Here is a 13,997-nt window from a genome sequence, read left to right on the forward strand (position 1 = left end):
ACACAAGAGGCCGCTGTTATATATATATATCGTTTATTTATTCAGACAAGACATACATGACTAAATGAGATACACAGCCTAACATCAACATATTATGTAGGAATATACACAACCGGAATTAACAAAGCAAGAGAGATGCGCCAAGAAGGATTACAAGGTATTCTTATTTTTCATTTTTAGATTAACATGGATTATCATCTGACCTCATATTAAAGAGACACCACGTTTATTGCACAAGAATTCACACACCTATGCAGTGCGGAAGTTAATGTTTGAAACCGTGAATATGATCGGTTTAATGTGTCTCGGTTATTGTAATGTGTCTTCAGAACTCCCTTTTACTAAGGAATCACGAAGTCTTGTTAAGTAGCCTTTCTGTAATATATTAAATGATTGAATGCTTTGATTAATACTGTGTAGCCTTATTGGGAACTGTGTTTCAGATATCTCTATAGAGTAGTAGAGCAGCTCTCATCCTCACAGAAGTCCTGTTTAGGCCATGACTGTACTTCCGATGTGGGTTTATTTATTATTATTATTATTATTATTATATATATAACAATAATTCTCTAAAGAAATGTAAAATAACATTGAAGTAATATATATATAAAAACATTCACTACACATTAATTGAGTTTCAAAAGTTAAAATAAATAGAACAAGGTCAGGGGTTACAATTGTATAAACCTATGGTAGTGTTGTAAGAATACAATGTTACATATACAATTGTATAAACCTATGGTAGTGTTGTAAGAATACAATGTTTTTTTGACGTTTTTGACTAATTCTAGAGATTTTATAAAATATTGGATTTCATGTAAAAATATATTGATTTGGGAACAGATTTCCAATATGTGTTTTTGTGTATACAACATTTACCAGTGAGAATGAAGAAAGACTAATTCATCAGTTTTGTTTTCATTTGAGTAATAACAATAACAACATTACATCTTTCATTGTAGATACATGGGTCTTATTAATGAAATAAAACATGTAATTACTTAACTCGCTCCAAAATAACTTCACAGAGTTTCCGATGTGGGTGTGGTAGCGAATCAACCTTTATTTGTAGAAGCGAAGCCCAACTTGGCCAAAAAGCTGTCTTCTCCAGCAGGTTGCGATGTTTCGTTTCTTTCACAAAAGCGATTCGTTTTTGTATGGAGGTCAATGAGAGACTATGTGAGGTTTATTTGATCAAAGTTTCGTAATGCTTAGGTTGTTACTAGTGTACTAATAAAAGAAGGTAGGACATCTCGGCAACTTTGAGAAAAACACTTTATATCGAAGTTGTCTCAAGATAATTTAGCATATTCATGACATGAGCGTCTTTCTCCATTGAAAACAGGTGGTTGACGTCAACAACAATATTGAAAACTATATTAAAATAATGAGATGTATCCACCAATCCAAATAGAGGAATAGGTCCATTCACACATTTAACAGATGTTATTGCGTGTGTAGCGAAATGCTTGTGTTCCTAACTCCAACAGTGCAGTCATATCTAACAATTCACAACAATACACACAAATCTAAAAGTAAAAGAATGGAATTAGGAAATATATAAATATTAGGGCGAGCAAAGTCCAGAGTATAAATATAGTGTGTATATATATATATATATATATATATATATATATATATATATATATATATATATGGTTGTGGACGGTGCAGTTGCCGTGCCAGGCGGTGATACAGCCCAACAGGATGCTCTCATTGTTGCATCTGTGAACGTTTGTAAGGGTCTTAGGGAATTTCTTCAGCCTCCTGAGGTTGAAGAGGCGCTGTTGCACCTTCTTCACCACACTGTCTGTGTGGGTGGACCGTTTCAGATTGTCAGTGATGTGTACACTGAGAAACTTGAAGCTTTTCACCTCCACTGCGGCCCTGTCAGTGTGGATGGGGGCGTGCTCCCTCTGCTGTCTCCACGATCAGCTCACTTGAGAATACTGCACCAAACATCTTAGTTAGATGTAAAATTGCACAACTAAGTTTTCCTCTGCAAAAACGTCAAACTTAATGACAGATTTCTTGAGTTATCTTAGATTAATTCTGACTATTATGAGGAAGTGCATACTGGCTATGGCGTCTCAAGATGGACAAACAGTACTACTGCCACTTTTTCGAGTTTTTCAAGTGAAGATATTTTAAGGGAGTATGCGAGCCCACTCGTTCGGCTAGCCGAACTGGAGCATACGGAAGCCTTTTAACTCTTTCAACATCTGTATCCATCGGAGCAAGTTTGGTTTTAGAAGTGGGGGGGACATTTTTGTTATTAATATTATTATTATTATTATTTTTATCCAGTCGGATAAACACTCCAAACAGCCTACCGACCGCTCGGAGGAGTCCGCATGGTCCTAAAGCATACCTTTTCTTCATTTTGTATCACATTCCAATGATAAAACTGGTGAAAGTTGCGCCCCTGCCTGTATCCACTGGTGTACTTAAAAACTGTTTTCTGTTGCAAATGTTGTATTGCAGGAGTGATGCTACCTTGTAGTTCTCTATACCATATGACAAATGAGCAATGGCTAGTCTCACGATTCTATATGCAAAGCTCTGAATGCAAAGCTCTGAATGTGGCATCCATAGACAGACCACTCTCTGCTGAGTCGGTAGAAAGCGGATGTTTCTGGTTTTCAGGGATACAGTATTTTCAACCTTACTGCTGTTACCCCTGAGAAACAAAAGTGAGGTGTCTCAAGTGTACATGGCCAGAGTTCTAAATAGACCATAATTATTGGCACCCTTGATAAAGACCATAAAATAAACAAGCTAATAATGACCTATGTTGTATGCTAAAATATAGGGTTCAAAATAATTGGCACCCCTGTTTTCAATACACTAGCACCCTCCCCTTGCAAGGATAACGACACTGAGCCTTTTTATAATATGTTTTATGAGATTGGAGAACACATTGGGAGGGATCTTAGACCATCGATCCATACCGAATCTTTCCAGATCATTGATATCCTTTGTCTGCGCTTATGGACTGCCCTCTTCAATTCAAACCACAGGTTTTCAATGGGATTCAAGTCCGGAGACTGAGATGGCCATTGCGAAATGTTGATTCTGTGGTCAATTAACCATTTATTTGTGGATATTAATGTGTGCTTGGGGTTATTGTCTTGCTGAAAGATCCACGTGTGGCCAAGTGCCACCCTCCTGTCAGAGGCAAACAGGTTTTTATCTAAAATGTCCTGGTGTGCTACTGGGTAAAGTTAATTACAGTTGAAGTTGGAAGTTTACATACACCTTAGCCAAATACATTTAAACTCAGTTTTTCACAATTCCTGACATTTAATCCTAGTAAAAGTTCCCTGTATTAGGTCAGTGAAGATAGCCACTTTATTTTAAGAATGTGAAATGTCAGAATAATATTAGAGAGAATGATTTATTTCAGCTTTTATTTCTTTCATCACATTCCCAGTGGGTCAGAAGTTTACATACACTCAATTAGTATTTGGTAGCATTGCCTTTAAATTGTTTAACTTGGGTCAAACGTTTTGGGTTGCCTTCCACAAGCTTCCCACAATAAGTTGGGTGAATTTTGGCCCATTCCTCCTGACAGAGCTGGTGTAACTGAGTCAGGTTTGTAGGCCTCCTTGCTCGCACACGCTTTTTCAGTTCTGCCCACAAATTTTCAATAGGATTGAGGTCAGGGCTTTGTGATGGCCACTCCAATACCTTGACTTTGTTGTCCTTAAGCCATTTTGCCACAACTTTGGAAATATGCTTGGGATCATTGTCCATTTGGAAGACCCATTTGCGACCAAGCTTTAACTTCCTGACTGATATCTTGAGATGTTGCTTCAATATATCCACATAATTTTCCTCCCTCATGATGCCATCTATTTTGTGAAGTGCACCAGCCCTCCTGCAGCAAAGCAACCCCACAACGTGATACTGCCAAACCCCGTGCTTCATAGTTGGGATGGTGTTCTTCGGCTTGCAAGCTTCCCCCTTTTTCCTCCAAACATAACGATGGTCATTATGGCCTCCAGCATCTTCACAAGGTCCTGGGTTGATTTGCACTTTTCGCTCCAAAGTACGTTCATCTCTAGGAGACAGAACGCATCTCCTTCCTGAGCGGTATGACGGCTGCATGGTCCCATGGTGTTTATACTTGTGTAATATTGTTTGTACAGATGAACGTGGTACCTTCAGGCGTTTGGAAATTGCTCCCAAGGATGAAGCAGACTGGTGGAGGTCTACATTTTTTTTCTGAGGTCTTGGCTGATTTCTTTTGATTTTCCCATGATGTCAAGCAAAGAGGCGCTGAGTTTGAAGGTAGGCCTTGAAATGCATCCACAGGTACACCTCCAATTGACTCAAATGATGTCAATTAGCCTATCAGAAGCTTCTAAAGCCATGACAGAATTTTCTGGAATTTTCCAAACTGTTTAAAGGCACAGTCAACTTAGTGTATGTAAACTTCTGACCCACTGGAATTGTGATACAGTGAATTATACGTGAAATAATCTGTCTGTAAAAAATTGTTGGAAAAATTACTTGTGTCATGCACAAAGTAGATGTCCTAACCGACTTGCCAAAACTATAGTTTGTTAGCAAGAAATTTGTGGAGTGGTTGAAAAACAAGTTTTAATGACTCCAACCTAAGTGTATGTAAACTTCCGACTTCAACTGTATGCCGTTGACCTTAACAAAGGCCACAGGACCAGTGGATGCAAAATAGCCCCAATAACATCAAAGATGCATTTTACCGTAGGTATAAGGTACTTTTCTGCATATGCTTCAGTTTTTCGACACAAAACCCACCACTGGTATGCTTGGCCAAAGAGCTTAATTTTTATATAATCTGATTTTTGCACAGCCTGGAGTTTGATAAACTGCATTGGCACTTGGATTGGAACCGGGGCCTATTGTCAGATGACATGAAAATAGAGCTCTGGCCATGCATACCAGTGGTGGGTTTGGTGTTGAAGAACAGAAGCCTATGCAGAAACGTCAGTGGATTATCAAAGTGCTTATAGTCCAATATTCAACCCAGTGTTCAAAAACTGGGTCTCTGCTGAAAGTTGTTGGTCTTCCAGGAGGACAACGACCCCAAACACACATCAGAAAGCACCTAGAAATGGTTGAAGAATAAATGCTGGAATGTTCTGTAGTGGCAGCAATGAGTCCAGATCTGAATCTCATCTAATACCTATGGCAAGATCTGACAACAGCATTAAATTATTGTAACAATTTGCAACTGACGAATGGGCGAAATGGGCAGTAGAAAGTTGCTGCTACAAGGAGCATTTTTCGGTAGTTATCTTGGCCAAAGGCTGTGGACAACCAAGTACTTGCTCCAGGGTGACAATAGTTATGTTTTTTGCAATTTGTTTAAGGTTCCCTTTAAAAAAAAGTGGGTTCTACAATGTTGAAAATCCAATTACAAGGTGTGGAGACAGTTATGTTTTTCAATTTCAATGTATTTTAGAAGAAATACGGAATTATTTAAGAAAAATACCAATATATTTGTATTTTTAAAGATCAGTGGTTTCTTCCAATTAAAGAAGCCCTTGGTGTTAAATTGCATTTTGTTCTTTTCCTCTTTGTTATCATCTGCTGAAGGAAATTGCAATCTTTTGTACAAAACCTCAGCCAAATGAATGGATATTAAAGAATGCTGAATATGACATGTGCTTTATGCTGTTGACATTTATTCGTCAGTGAGGCCATTTTGTGAGTGTGTCTTACTTGGAAGGACAGTATATTGTTAGGACGCCAGCGCAACTAAGGGGACTTCTCTGCAAGAATACACTCTCACTTGGATCTTCTCTGTAGCTGGAAATACTGTGGTTAGTTTTATTGACCAAACATCAAGAACAGAGTGCTATATGATTTTTTATTTATCACTAAAAGACAGTATTATGTAAAACAGTAGTACATTAGTTCAGCTCATTAAGGCAAAAAATATACAGCGTTGTTCTACATCGATACACATGCATCCATGAAAAATAGCAGTCATTACAAGGGCTGTCTCTGCGTAATATATCACAACCTTAGTTCACGCTTGTTTCCATGTTCTATGGTGCATTCGAGCGCTCTCTGAATTGTGGAAATATGAGTTCCCAACTCCAAAATAGCCAGTACAATGCCCTACAAGTCAATGCCCTCCAAGTTCCAAGTGAGAAACTCAGGCCAGAATGATGATACCTGACTATCATCGAGTTCTGACGTTTCATCAATGACCTGTCACCTTTGCGACCAAAAGATGGTAAAACAAAGCGTTTACAAAGCCTTTAGCTATGTGGATAAAGAAGCTACTTTGACCCATACAGTCAATGCTTTGACACATTGTTAACGTCAGCTAGTTAACTAACTTATTATTAGCAACGTGATCTTGCTTAGCCCTCTAGCTAAAATCTAATTCATTGTAGAGTTGTACCAACCTCAAAAGCACTAGAATGCATTTATATCGTCTTCACAACTTCACCAACTGGAGCTATGAGATTCCCAGGCCAATTCGAATGCACCACTATTAGTGTTTAAACATTAACACCCATGCATGTCATTCGGTAAGGGTGGGGGTCTAAGATGTCTGGAGATGGCTCTTCTCCCAGCCTGCTCTTGGTGTGGCATTGACCTTGTATTTGACCGGCTGGAGGACCACCCCAAACTTTCCTTCCAGGCTGGGCAGTGGCTGGCCCGGGGACACGGTCATAGTTAAACGCTGTAGGATCCAGGAGAGGAAGAGGAAGATCTCCATCTTAGCCAGCGCCTCCCCCAGACACACTCTCACCCCTGCCCCAAACGGCAAGTAGCTGGGTGAGGGGATGCACAGACCTGTCCCCTCCTCGTTCAGGAAGCGACCTGTGGAGACACAGAGAGAAAGACTGAGACAGAGAAAACTGAGGACACAGGGAGGACTGAAGACACTAATACACAGAGAATGAGGTATAAATAGTCTATTAACTTGAGACATTCTCACCAGGGTCAAACATCTCCGGGTTCTTCCACTCTTTCTCATCGTGATGCAGGGACCACAAGTTGATGATGATGCGAGCTCCTTTCCTGACAGTGAACTTGCCAATACTGCAAATTAAATGCATACAGAAACAGAACAGAGTGAACTTGCTATCAGTACAAAGAAACGTCTTTAGATCAAAACAGTAATGAGTGTGTGTACCTGGTGTCTGTTTGGGCTACATGGGGGATGAGTAGAGGGGCAACAGGTCGGATGCGTAGCACCTCTCTAATGGTGGCCTCCAGGTAGGGCAGGTTCCCCCTGTCACTGAGCTGGGGGGGTCTGTCTCCCCCCACCACACTGTCCAGCTCCTCCTGAATTCGCTTTTGTACCTGTGGATGGTGGATGAGGTAGGCAATTGCCCATTTTAGGACCGTTGACGTGGTTTCCACTCCGGCTCCAAATATGTCACCCACGGTCATGAGCAGGTGGTCTTCACTAAGGCCCACGGTCTCCGTGGTGATCTCGGCGGTGTTGTTGTTCTCAGCACTGCGTTTGGCCCTTAGCAGGGCGTCCAGCAGGTCTCTCTGTTCATGATCGCTGTAGTCCGACTGTTGAGGAAGATAACGTAAAGCACGGCCATACACCATGGCCTACTGTAGCCTGCTGCAACTGGTATTTCCCTGATATTCATAAAAAATGATGAGGTACAATAGATACTTTCATCTATATTCTATTTATATAGAGGAAAGTACCTACTGTACCCACCTGCTGTAGCCTACCTTGTGTTCCTCGTATTTCTTCTGAAGCAGCTTGTCTCTGATTGACACACACTGCTTTAGGAGACGCAGGTCTGCGTTGGGGAAGACCTAGGAGGGAGAAAAGAAGATGTGTATAGAGGCACTGAGGAAACCTGAGAGATGTGCTGGTCAATTCCATCCAGGGGGCTATAAACACCAAGTTGCACTGTACCTGTAGCCATGGGAAGATGTCCACCAGACTGTCCTTAGCGACCGTATCCACTATGCCCTGGCTGAACTGCAGCATGGCCTCAAACTCGGGGTCGCCGCGGCAATAGGAGGAGCTGAAGCAGAGAGAGCAGACCACGTTGGTGACAGCTCTTGTCAGCTCTGAGGACAAGTCCAACGATGCTCTGCCTGACTCTCCCAGAGTGTCACACAGGGAGAGGGCTTCCCTACAGACTGCAGAGAGAGAGAGAGAAAGAGAGAGAGAGACAAAGTTAGTTTTCAGTACACCTGAATCAGAGTGGTCAGATTCAGATTGATTCAGATTCAACAACAAATTGTTATAAAGGATATAAACATTTTTTGGTACTCACTAATCTTCTCGATGGAGGCAGAGCCCTCACCAAACATACACAAGGCTCCATGCACTGTTTTACGATGAAATCTCCAAGTTGCACCGTAGTCTGCAAAGGCAATATCTTTACCGTCCCTCGTCAACACATCTGTGGTTACCTTGTTAAGGACAAAGATTGTATTATGTAGGCTAGGAGAGCATAAGGAGTGAGTAATGCCAATCAATGATTATGTAACAAATGTTAGCTGTAAAAATCCACTGCATTACACATTACATTTATTTTAATGTACATTTCAGGCACAATTATATCAATGTTATTACGCATCAAAGACAAGCAAATAATCTGCAAATAAATGATCAGGCTGACTTTAAATTGTCTCCATCATATAGAATACAATAAAACATGTTCAAGAAAAAATAACCACTCACTGTTCTGGGTCTCCCTGCAAAGATTTTCCCCTTTTTAAGGAGGACCTCTTTGGCGTGCTGGTGGTGGTTGACAACGATGACTGTGTGTGCGCCCATCATGAGAGAATAGGTCTGTCCATACTTCTGCTGCAGCTTCTGGAAGAGGACATGCGGTGCCTGATTGCTTCGCAAGCTCAACAGGCTCCCGATGAGTGGGAACGCGGGCAGGCCCGGGGGGCCCCCTCTGGTCTCCAGGGACCTTCGAAGTTTCTCCTGCAAGAGCAGTAGACCCAGCCCGACCACAGAGAATACACACATGCACAAAAACCACGCCATGCTGTATGTTGGGCGGAGAGGGGCTGGCGTCGTTATCAGAGACTCAGAGAGTCACTGAACGTCGATAGCAACAGCACTGAGGAGCAGAGGGGTTTTATACGGCTCCTTCAGTGCCATACCTTGACCTTGCATATTTTAAGCTTAGATATCTTTAACAGCTCATGCCAATTTAAACAAGATAAGCTTGTTTAACTTTGATTAATCCCACTAAAGATGTTTGATAAAATAATATATATTGTTGCAAATAGCCTATAATAGGCTAACGAAATACAACAATTAATACATTAATTAACTAATGTTTTATGCATAAAGGAATGCCTATTATAGGCAGGAGACGCCAATAGCCTAACCTTATAATGACAATGGACTTTTGACAATTATTTTCTGGGGTTTCAAAGATGTTTTGGCTGTTTAAGAGTGGGCGTTTTCGTGACAAGCTGCAATTCCGTAGTATAGCACTGCAATCACCGATAGAACAATGAGCCAGATGTTTCACCGGATGTATAAATCTGAAGCATCCGGTTGGCGTTTCCACTCACGACCAAATATGGTGATGAAGAGGAAGCCCAGTGGCCGGCAGTGAGAGAAGATGACGTTCTCAAAACTAGAATTTGTTACGAATAGAGTGGACGACGTTTCGGAGACTTTACCCTTTGCCAAAGTTTCGAAGTAGGCGTTTCCTATTAGAAAATGCAAATATATCCATAAAATGCGCCAATAGTATCTTGCTAGCTCGTGCTTGGCTCTGCCCAACCCCAAGCGTGTCCCGCCCACTATGATTAATGTGCTGCGATTGGAAACGACATTGTGTGGTCTATCTTGGTTTGTTTATAAAAAAAGATTTGCTGCAATGGCTTCCGCGGAGCCACAACCACGGTTTGGTCAATCTGTCAAAGGATTATTGTCCGATAAAGTGGGCTCCTGCAGCGGGGATGTGATCGCCCTGACTCGCCAGGTGCTAAAGGGTTCACGGAGTCAAGAGGTAAAGCTGGAAATCGGTTTGCACCTTATTGTGAGACCTTGCTGCAATTGGTTAGCTAGCTGGTTGCCCAACGACGGCAGCTAACGCTAACTAGCTAGCAAGAAAAGCCATTCAATCGCTGACCAACTGACGTTCGCTAGCTAAGGTTCTTTTGTTTGCAAGATTAAGATTGTTACATCTGTTTGAAGTTGCAAATGGCGTATCAAATGACCATTGTCTGGTTGTCAGTTTTTAATGAAGCGTTACTTAGTAAATTAGGCTGGACAAAGCTAGCGAGCTCATTTCCATAGCAGCTACATCACATGATGGGTGCATCTCAATATGCTCGACCCACTATCTAAATTCCTTATGTCATTTTCTTAAATACTTCACTTGCCTCTCATGTATGTCTGGAACTATGGCTACCATTCTCACTGGTCCAGTTTCTTACTATATCTTTATGAAGTTGGAGACTTTTATTTCCCTCATCAACTTTAAACATCAGCTACCTGAGCTGCTAACCGATCGCTGCAGCTGTACATAGTCCATCTGTAAATTGCCCACCCAATCTACCTACCTCATCCCCATACTGTTTTTATTTTATTTACTTTTCTGCTCTTTTGCACAACAGTATTTCTACTTGCACATCATCATCATCAGCTCATTTATCACTCCAGTGTTAATCTGCTAAATTGTAATTATTCGCTCCTATGGCCTACCTCCTCATGCCTTTTGCACACACTGTATATAGACTTTCTTTTTTTTCTACTGTGTCATTGACTTGTTTATTGTTTACTCCATGTGTAACTCTGTGTTGTTGTCTGTGTCACACTGCTTTGCGTTATCTTGGCCAGGTCGCAGTTGTAAATGAGAACTTGTTCTCAACTAGCCTACCTGGTTAAATAAAGGTGAAATACAATTTTAAAAATGAAGGGAGGTGAGGAAAGGAAGCCACTTTAAACTATTTACTCAATGTCTCTTTCAGCTCCTGGGACAGGCTGCCAGAAACATGGTCATTCAGGAGGATGCCATTCTGCACTCAGAGGATGTAAGTAGTGCTGGGATCCAGGTCCACGCTACAGTCGCTCAACTAACAGAAACAAACCGTGTTCACCCTGATCTAGCGCTGATATTGTCGAACTACAAAAACACAATTTGTTTGTTTTACAGAGTTTGAGAAAAATGTCCATCATCACCACCCATTTGCAATATCAGTAAGTTATCCCCAGTTTATTTTGGACAAGATAGACCAATGTGCATCCAGTAAACATGATAGTTCAGAATTGATTCTCATGTGCCATTTGTGGGGATTGCTATGCTTGGATAATAAACATTGACTAGGGAGATGACAATATCATAATTTAAATGACTCTTTGTTTTATCTTCCAGACAAGAGGCCATCCAGAAGAAGTAAGTCAAAATATGAACTTTGTTTGTCGATCTGCATCACTGTCCAAATGCAAAGTCATAACACTACTTGATGACGCAATCAACCATATCTTCCCTTGCTTTCTCTACAGTGTGGAACACTCCAAAAACCTTCAGGATCAACTGAGGCATTTACTGAAGTGAAGTGTCTGCACTGAGACACTTAAATGAAAGACTATGAGCTGCTCCTGTCTGTGTTACCATGTTGCTTCTTGTGAGAAAATATGTGCAGACCCCCCCCCCGTTGCAATCTTGGGACAACATTTCCCGGGAAGCCCAATTCCTCATTGTAACTAGTGGAGAACCCCCCCCTACAATGATCTCAAACAGTGTTTTTAATACACAATGAAATTAAACACCGACTACTCCTTGCTAATCAGAAAACTCTCAGGTATGTTGTGGTGGACTGTCATTACAATTGCTTCACAGGAACCAAACCAGCTGAGCTAGCAAACCAGCTGAGCTAACAAACAATGTAACAAATGTATAATTTTGTATAAAATACTCCAACAGGCTCCGCATTACAGGAATCACAGTACCTCCTGGTGCACTGTTAATTTATTTAGCCATTTTAAACAGTTTTTGAAGAAAAATCACATTTTCCCACTGCTTTCATGTGTTTGAAACAAGAGCTTGAATGAGGTGTCCTACTCCACAGCAGTTGCTTTCCATTGGAGCAATGCGATTGGTTGGCCAAAACTCTGGGGCGGGACTTGGCAAAGGGTAAATTCTATCAGAATGTTCTCTGACTTTGCACCTTCCTGATGTAGCCCCTGGCCTTTTGGACTGGATGCTGCCTGGATGTCTCCCCAGGTACACGCTGTTCTTAAGAATATGCATACCAGCATATGGTGCTCTTATCCTGCATATTAGTGACTCTTATTTATTAAAGTCCTACTCCAGTCTCCATTTTAGCTCATTTATCACCTGATTTACTTAACAAAAGGCACATCTCAATTGGTGGCCTTTCCTCTTTTGGTCTTTATTCTTGCAAGCAAAGGGGGAGGCCAATGACATCCGAAGGCACCATCAGACCAATGACCTACTCCATTGGAGATTCTTGTTTGTCATTGTAAATAAGAATTTGTTCTTAACTGACTTGCCTAGTTAAATAAAAATTGAAAGCAAGCGGTTTTTCATCCACATTCATTTTTCACGCCATCTCTCCTCGATTACCTTTGACCTTTTTCAAAAGGAGGTGAGAGGACGCAGGAGGCGAGGACATCTAATTGAGAAAAGGCCCATGGGGTTTGCACTTGTCTAAAAAAAACAATTTTGCTCAAAACATTTTTTTACCCATGTGTGTGTACATTATATTTATATGTGGGATATTGTTTTTCAATGGGAAAAGTTCAAAAAGTGTATACATCAGAATATTTTCCTTCACAGTAGGGGGGGGGGGTCGGAATAATGTAATTTCAATATGAATTGTTTTTTTTACACTGGATCTATAACATACTTAATATTGATTGATGTTAGCCTATTGTGGAAATATTAAAGTAGATATTTTGCCTATACATTTTGAAATCTTTATGTCCACATTGTAGCCATTTCATCGACACAAGGCAGTAAAATTTGTCATCTGTCCAGTGTCTGCATTGTGACCAGATATCCTGGTCCCTCCTTGTATGCAAATTATTTCAAAATAATATTTATTTTAAGACATATTGAAGCCATAAATCAATTACATCATCTGTTGATGACTTTAAAGTGCTGGATAATGATGATTTAAATGGTTTTACTGTTCAGACCTCTTCGATATCCAGACAATCTGGGTCGGACTACCTCTGGAGGTGATCAGGAAGCTCCATCTCCTAATCTACACCTGTAAAAATGTTGGTACAATCACAATGTGGACAAGATCAGGATAAAGGATGCATGTTAGAACCAGGTATAAATAGGGCTTTAGAGAGTACACAGAGTAGTAGATAGTTTGGATAAGGGATGAGAAGTCATTCAATTTCAATAAGGAAGCATATTGTATTTAACCTTGATTAGCCTGCTAATAGTGGTATTAGAGCTAGCAGTCAGGGTACATTAGTTGAAACGCTACATTGAAATGTAAGTGGTCTTTAAACTTCCTCAAACTTGGCATAAAAGAGGCTGCCATGGCGACAGTATCAGCAACCTTCGAAGGCTAAGCAGCTGGCTGTCCTAGACCGTGACCCTGAGCGTCGTCAAGGGGAGGTTTTCATCTCAATGTACTCTCACAAGGGCCAAGTAAAGTGTTGCAAGTCTCGTGTATTGTGCATGTGCACACTGGGAAAGAAGTGGTGAGACTCGAGGGCTCTAGAGAGGTTTGCGTGTTGGGGACGAGCCCTCCATTTGAGCTCCATGCAACTACTCCAGCCAAGATCTGGAACCTTGAGAATGTTCTTGCTGAGGGAAGAACAATGCCACTTTATCAGCCCCAAGGCCTGTCAGGGCCTAACAGGCTGCAATGATTAATATGCACACCAACCTCCTGTCACCTACCTCTTATATAAAGGTTTGCTGAAGCAAATGTGCAGACACTATCTTTGATTAAACTAGACATGAGAAATTTAAAGCAAAGCACAAATAAATGTATAATGACCTGCTTATTTCTATGTCATATACCTCAATTGCAATCAATAAGCCTAGAAA

General features: G+C 41.0%; 2 protein-coding genes across 2 annotated transcripts; one reads left to right on the plus strand and one right to left on the minus strand.

Moving 5' to 3' along the window:
• Positions 1–5,806: 5,806 nt before the first annotated feature.
• On the minus strand, positions 5,807–9,711 carry cyp17a1 (cytochrome P450, family 17, subfamily A, polypeptide 1). Its single transcript, XM_014154002.2, has 7 exons — positions 8,669–9,711; positions 8,259–8,397; positions 7,892–8,121; positions 7,702–7,788; positions 7,142–7,530; positions 6,944–7,047; positions 5,807–6,825 (listed from the first exon to the last, which is right to left on the minus strand). The coding sequence occupies exons 1-7, from the start codon at positions 8,981–8,983 to the stop codon at positions 6,545–6,547; spliced, it is 1,545 nt and encodes a 514-aa protein (XP_014009477.1). The 5' UTR covers positions 8,984–9,711; the 3' UTR covers positions 5,807–6,544.
• Positions 9,712–9,751: 40 nt separating this feature from the next.
• borcs7 (BLOC-1 related complex subunit 7) lies at positions 9,752–12,889 on the plus strand. Its single transcript, XM_014154003.2, has 5 exons — positions 9,752–9,965; positions 10,930–10,992; positions 11,115–11,158; positions 11,334–11,354; positions 11,465–12,889. Exons 1-5 carry the CDS (start codon positions 9,759–9,761, stop codon positions 11,514–11,516), a joined length of 387 nt encoding a protein of 128 aa, XP_014009478.2. The 5' UTR covers positions 9,752–9,758; the 3' UTR covers positions 11,517–12,889.
• Positions 12,890–13,997: the final 1,108 nt, after the last annotated feature.

This window comes from Salmo salar, chromosome ssa18, assembly GCF_905237065.1.
Source record: "Salmo salar chromosome ssa18, Ssal_v3.1, whole genome shotgun sequence".
Classification (NCBI taxonomy): domain Eukaryota; kingdom Metazoa; phylum Chordata; class Actinopteri; order Salmoniformes; family Salmonidae; genus Salmo; species Salmo salar.

Excerpts from the sequence above, each read along its gene's own strand:
- borcs7 (XM_014154003.2), top strand. The coding sequence starts at position 9,759 with ATGATTAATGTGCTGCGATTGGAAACGACATTGTGTGGTCTATCTTGG. Across the intron at positions 11,159-11,333 it reads ACCACCCATTTGCAATATCA|ACAAGAGGCCATCCAGAAGA; the intron begins GTAAGTTATCCC and ends TTTATCTTCCAG. Across the intron at positions 11,355-11,464 it reads CAAGAGGCCATCCAGAAGAA|TGTGGAACACTCCAAAAACC; the intron begins GTAAGTCAAAAT and ends CTTTCTCTACAG.
- cyp17a1 (XM_014154002.2), bottom strand. The coding sequence starts at position 8,983 with ATGGCGTGGTTTTTGTGCATGTGTGTATTCTCTGTGGTCGGGCTGGGT. Across the intron at positions 7,531-7,701 it reads AGAAATACGAGGAACACAAG|TCGGACTACAGCGATCATGA; the intron begins GTAGGCTACAGC and ends CTTCCTCAACAG. Across the intron at positions 7,048-7,141 it reads GTAGCCCAAACAGACACCAG|TATTGGCAAGTTCACTGTCA; the intron begins GTACACACACTC and ends TTTAATTTGCAG.